This window comes from Dermacentor andersoni, chromosome 6 (genome assembly GCF_023375885.2).
Source record: "Dermacentor andersoni chromosome 6, qqDerAnde1_hic_scaffold, whole genome shotgun sequence".
Lineage (NCBI taxonomy): Eukaryota > Metazoa > Arthropoda > Arachnida > Ixodida > Ixodidae > Dermacentor > Dermacentor andersoni.
In genome coordinates, this window is record NC_092819.1 from 40,171,257 (window position 1) to 40,176,707 (window position 5,451).

At 46.7% G+C, this 5,451-nt stretch overlaps 1 protein-coding gene across 1 annotated transcript; it reads right to left on the reverse strand.

The window, feature by feature from the left end:
* Nucleotides 1-204: 204 nt before the first annotated feature.
* LOC126522091 (uncharacterized) lies at nucleotides 205-4,770 on the reverse strand. Its single transcript, XM_050170875.3, has 3 exons — nucleotides 4,269-4,770; nucleotides 2,054-2,398; nucleotides 205-420 (listed from the first exon to the last, which is right to left on the reverse strand). The coding sequence occupies exons 1-3, from the start codon at nucleotides 4,635-4,637 to the stop codon at nucleotides 331-333; spliced, it is 804 nt and encodes a 267-aa protein (XP_050026832.3). The 5' UTR covers nucleotides 4,638-4,770; the 3' UTR covers nucleotides 205-330.
* Between the last annotated feature and the right edge of the window lie 681 nt (nucleotides 4,771-5,451).

Here is a 5,451-nt window from a genome sequence, read left to right on the forward strand (position 1 = left end):
AGTAAAATCAATATTGCGTGTTGCTAATAAAAGTAAAGCCTTCTTTTATGTGCCTGAATAAAGTAAGGATCTCTCTTCAAATGCGTAGTGTGTCCGCTGGACACACTACGCATGGCTGCAATAATGGGCGAATAAATTGTCGTCGTCAACATTGGCACATCTGATTTGAAAAACAGAGGTTTTCAAACGTGGAATTCGCCCGCCCCCCCGTCTTTTTTTTTTTACATTTATAATGCGTGGCTCATTTGCACGTTATTTACTTAGTACGGTAGATTAGCGAAGCCACAGTTCAAAGGAGTGCCGGATGTTTGTCCTTCCAAGTGTCTCGGTCTAAGAGAAATCTTGGTTGAAGCCGGCTTCCGCTATAGTCTTGCGCCGGGAGCTTTGCTGCTGCGGACGCTTCTGCTTAGCCGTCTCTTCCTGCGTCCAAATAAATGATGACTGATGTTAACAGTCAGCGATCATTTACTACACCTTAAATTGACGTTCAGCTGACATCAAACGGTAATCACACACATACATGAACCAGGCACCCAGCACGTGTCACCATGAACCTGCAGCGCGTGATTTTGTCGGCTAAAATCGCGGCACGAAGCTCAATGCAAACCACACATAACGTTCCGTAACATTCCAGTATTGCATTTAGGAATAAGTGGCGTGACCCCATGGCATTCTGTAACAGGATTTCTTCGATCGAAGTAAGAGAAATTGTAAGTACAAGAAAAGACATTATACTACGAATCCAACGCAATCACACAAATATACAATATAGCATGTGATGAGTGAAATTTTGTCACATTTTCGATTTATGTATACTGCAATATGGTGTTGCGCTGCTAAGCGCGAGGTCGCGGGATCAAATCCCGACCGCGGCGGTCGCATTTCGGTGGAGGCGAAATGCAAAAACGTCCATGTCCTGTGTATTGGGTGCACGTTAAAGATCCCCCGGTGGTGAAAATTAATCCTGAGTCCCCCACTACGGCGTGCCTCGTAATCGGATCCTGCTTTTGGCACGTAAAACCCCAGAATTCATTCAAACACAAGTTCACATGGCCTAACAGTATGCGACGCCGACACAGCAGTGAATTGTAGGGCAATGCGATGTTTTGCAACTGGTGAAGGAAGCGCTCTGAGGCAAAGAAAGCTTCGCTTAGAGAAGAAAAGAAATAACGTTCCTAATTGCGCAGTTCACAACCACAACACTCCACTACGATTAAGTCATATACGCTGCGAGTACACACATATATTGGTTTCCCAATATAGGATTCACGTTACAACATAAAGAGGCTTGTGTCGTCAGCCAGCCTGCGAGGTGGAAGTTGACGTTAGGTGGGCAGTAAACGTATGCCATCTCAATAAATGGATTCTACTCATGTGGGTGCCAACATAACTATACATAATTTTTTTTTTCTCCACCTCTCATCCTGGCCAAAGTGCCCAAGTGCCATCATGCTAAAGTGGTTTTATACTAGCAGACGCACCGTATATTCATTTCCTACAATGGATATAGCTGAGGGATATCATCGGCTTTCATGTAGCTTCTTATTACCGACTCATATGCTACGAGCTTAAGAAACCATGTTTTCTTGAAGCAAACCACTGTTTGGAGCCACGGCTCGGCACCATGTTGTCACACCATGGTTTGATGCTAAAAACAGCATCTCCATGCGCATTGACAAGGTATCCGTCTCCTTATATTATTGTAAAAGCCTGTGTTGTTTGCCTAAACACCAAGAACATGTAGCATCGTGTGGTAGGTTGACATGTTAACCCTGCATCGTGGATTTTTACGACACAGAGCGGTATTCGAAGCTCTTTTCACGAATGTATTTCGTCATCTGTGCCAACACGAATGCCCACATCGAATCCGCGCCAATTTTCTCGAAACCTGACGGCACGAGTGCGACTAAATAAGTTTCACACAGTTCTGCGAGCGTGTTACTCCAATTCCTGGCTTAATATATTACGTAATAATTTCCTAGGAAATTTCGAAAACGATCGAATTTCGATGCGTGCCACCGTGACGTATAGAAAGCCTCGTACGCGGATGTACCTGTTTCTTCAGCAGCTCCTGCCTCTGCATCTCGGCCTGGTTGCGAGCTTTCTCGCGTCGAGCCCGCTCTTTGGCGCGTTCTTTCTTCCTCTTCTGCTTTTCTTTCTTCTCCTTTTTCTTGTCCTTCTTCCGCCCCTTGGCCGACTCCCTGTCTTCTTCACTCGAGTCGTCGTCATCGTCGTACGCGCCGTCCATAGTGCTGAATTGGCGCATCATCGCCATGATTGCCATAACTTCCGGGATGCTCGCCGTCTGCTGCTGTTGTGGGGGAGGCGGAGGCGGAGGGGGAAGTGGAGGAGGGGGCGGTGGGTATGAGGGTCCCTGGGGAGCGATGACGATCGGACCCTGAAGAAGACAATCTCGCCGTGAAAAACACTGGCATTAACGTCTTAAATGCACGCCAAAAAGAAACACTCAAGAGACTCACTAAAGCGCTATAGGCTGGTAACTACGAAAACTCTAATTTCGGTAATTTCGCAATACTAAGGTAGTTATTCGAAGAGAAAATCAAGGTTGAGATTTCATTCTTTGGTGAACTTTTGCGCTAGGATCTCGCGCCGGGATGTCATTGTGACGTCATGGATTTCAAAGTATTTTGTTTGTACTTAGGCCACGTCGAGGCTCAAGTACGTCGTTTGCGGAACGTGCCGTTTTCAATCTTTGTCTCCTTTATGACACAATGCAGTTACTTTTTTACTAATAAACAAATATATAGGCCCTAGCAGACGCCGTTGGAATTCATGACGTCACGGAACTTGTTGCGGGAACTTCAAGGTGGCGTCGCCACCTGTCTTTCCGCCTGCCTCTTTTCGCTGTAGGCGTGCCGTTTTTTGGTATTGTAGAAGGGTAATTTATTTTTGCGGGTGAAATCATTTTTCTGTTTGGTGTCTCTTTAGAGGAGTATTGCAAGGATATCTTCGGCTCTTTATATTTTGGGCTAAATTAAGTTGCGGCACCACGAAACCCGACCAAAAAATACTTCAGAGTGAAATAAATACCTTAATCGCTCTTACACAGACAGATTCGATTTCCTATCCAAGTAAGTAACCATGTAGAGACTTCCTGACGCAGAAAGTGGTCAAGTGAGAGCAGGACATTGCAACCTTTTGACACTCACTCGAGCTCGCTCGCTAGTCTGCTAAGCTGTTACATCGGATCTCACAAGTAGCAGCGAAGGCGACGACCGCGCGAGCCGGCGCTGGTGCCAAGGCATCGTGATATCCTGCTCCCACGTGATCACATACTGTGTCGTGGCGTACCGACACTGTCACCTCCTAGGAAACAAAACCGAAATTTGTTGAGGAAAAGCTATTATATTTATTTATTTGGGAATTTCTGCGATGTTCCAGTATACTTTCTAGCATTTAAAGGTATGGAACCTTCATTGAACGCAACAAAGTGAAGAGTTAGAAATATCGTGCCACTGCTCTTTTAAGGGATCTTGACGACCTTAGCTCGTCATAAGCTATTTTCGCTTGTTGGCTTATGACGAGCTCACATCGTCATGGGTATTTCGCAATTTTTTAGTGGCTTGTTGCCTGCAAATGTAATGGTATCTCTTTATTTATTTATTTATTTATTTCACGACGCCGATGCCGGTAGAAATTGATTCTCCACACTATTTGCAGTCGTATTTCTCAGCTGTAACCTTGTTATTAAACATATTAAAGCATACCTGTATCCACCTTCTGCTCACTCAAGCGTCGTGTACGTCTGTACTTAGGAGGTTAAAAATAGTACGTGGCGAAATGCGGGGCAGTCAGCTAGAAGAAGTTAAAGCAAAACGTGGCGTGGAGATTGCGACGGAAGCTTAATAAAAGAAAAGCGGCTCGCAGAAGAAAAAGAAAAAAATGTAAGTACCACCCCGTAATACCAAGCCACCTTCCGCTATATTGCTAAGAAATATTTCACCCACTTTGCAGTGTTACGGGCGCTTACACTTACACCTATTACCGCACGACCAGGTTTGAACAAAGCGGACCAATGCGCAAGCAAGAAAAACGTTTAAGCGCCTACCGTCATCCGACGTTGTTTCGTTGTTCATTCTACGCCTATGCGTTGTTACAATCTTGCTTGTGCGTGTAGTTTGCCTGTTTTTCTTGCGTCCCATGGTTGCGCTACAACACCGCATTATTGCAGTAAAGAGGGGAAATTTTAGCCTTTCGTGGTTTCCACTGCCAACGAAGCTCTTTGAAGTACAACAAAAACTGCCCACCTGAGATGAGCTGCCAGCGGATGCCGGCGACGGTATCGGCATCGGCATGGGCATCGGTATTGGTATGGGTACAATTGTGGGCGCTGAAGAGCCCCCGGAGCCGCCCGAAGTGGGCAGTATGATGAGAGGCGCCGGAGGTTGCTGTTGCTCAGCTACCGCTTGTTGAGTCGCGGTGGCCAGGTTCATCGGCGGTGGCATATAGGGAGGCAGGGGTTCGCCTGGTGCCAGCGGAATGGGTTCCCCAGCTACCATGGGCGGTATACCAGGAACGCGAATGATTGCGCCCGTGGGGAATGGCCTCGAACCCAAGGGTAGGAAAGGTGGCAGGTTGGGCAGGAAGATAGAGGGACCTGCGTTTATTGCATTCATGACTACAAAGTGGCTACGAAATCAACACCCTCTACGCCGTCAGCACCAAGTTAGCACTAATAAACGGTCCCTCCGCTTTGTGATAAACTGGACTCAGCTTTTAGCTTCGTCATACTTTGGTCGACCAGTAAAAAACAAATAGTGTCTAATGTTTTGGTTTCTTACTCGATGCAGACGCCACAATAGCTTCCGCATAGTAGTCTCCTTGAAAGAGAGCTGGCTAGTGTATTAAGCGCGGTGACCAGTGACCCCACATTCACAACTCATTTATTGGTTGTCACAACTTGGTGATAATGGTAAATCGCATACCGACTTCGTTATCTTCATCGCCCCATATTTCCTCGCACGGCATCAGAAAGGCCTCTTCCTGCGATCTCCTAATACCCCCGTCGTGTCAGCCGACCCCGTGCTAAAGCTAGAAAAATTCGTAAATCTCAGTCACTAGTTAATTCTCTGCTCTCCTCGAACACATTCCGGTTCCTTTGTCACCAATTCTGCTACTATAATATACCTCTGAATATATCCCACATGCGTTGCGTGACCTGCCCAATACCACGGCTTCATTTTAATCTCGACTATTATATCAGTAGCACGCGCTTGGTTTCTAATTCACACCACCTTCAAATCAGCCTATCTGCACTAAAAGAATAAGCTAGGAAATCCTACCTCCGCCTTGAGAAACGTTCCGCCCGTCGGGAGTGGCGAGAACGTAAGGGGCACTGCTCAGCATCGCAGGCCGTCGTCTTGGAGTTGGGAACTGAGGGCCTCCCCTGTAGAACCCCGTACACGGCGATGGCGACCCGTAAAACGGCAT

Bases quoted from the DNA above. Each gene is read 5' to 3' on its own strand.
- LOC126522091 (XM_050170875.3), bottom strand. From the start codon at position 4,637: ATGAATGCAATAAACGCAGGTCCCTCTATCTTCCTGCCCAACCTGCCA. The intron at 2,399-4,268 runs GTGGGCAGTTTT...TGTCTTCTTCAG, and splicing joins CCGCTGGCAGCTCATCTCAG to GGTCCGATCGTCATCGCTCC. The intron at 421-2,053 runs GTACATCCGCGT...ATTTGGACGCAG, and splicing joins AGGAGCTGCTGAAGAAACAG to GAAGAGACGGCTAAGCAGAA.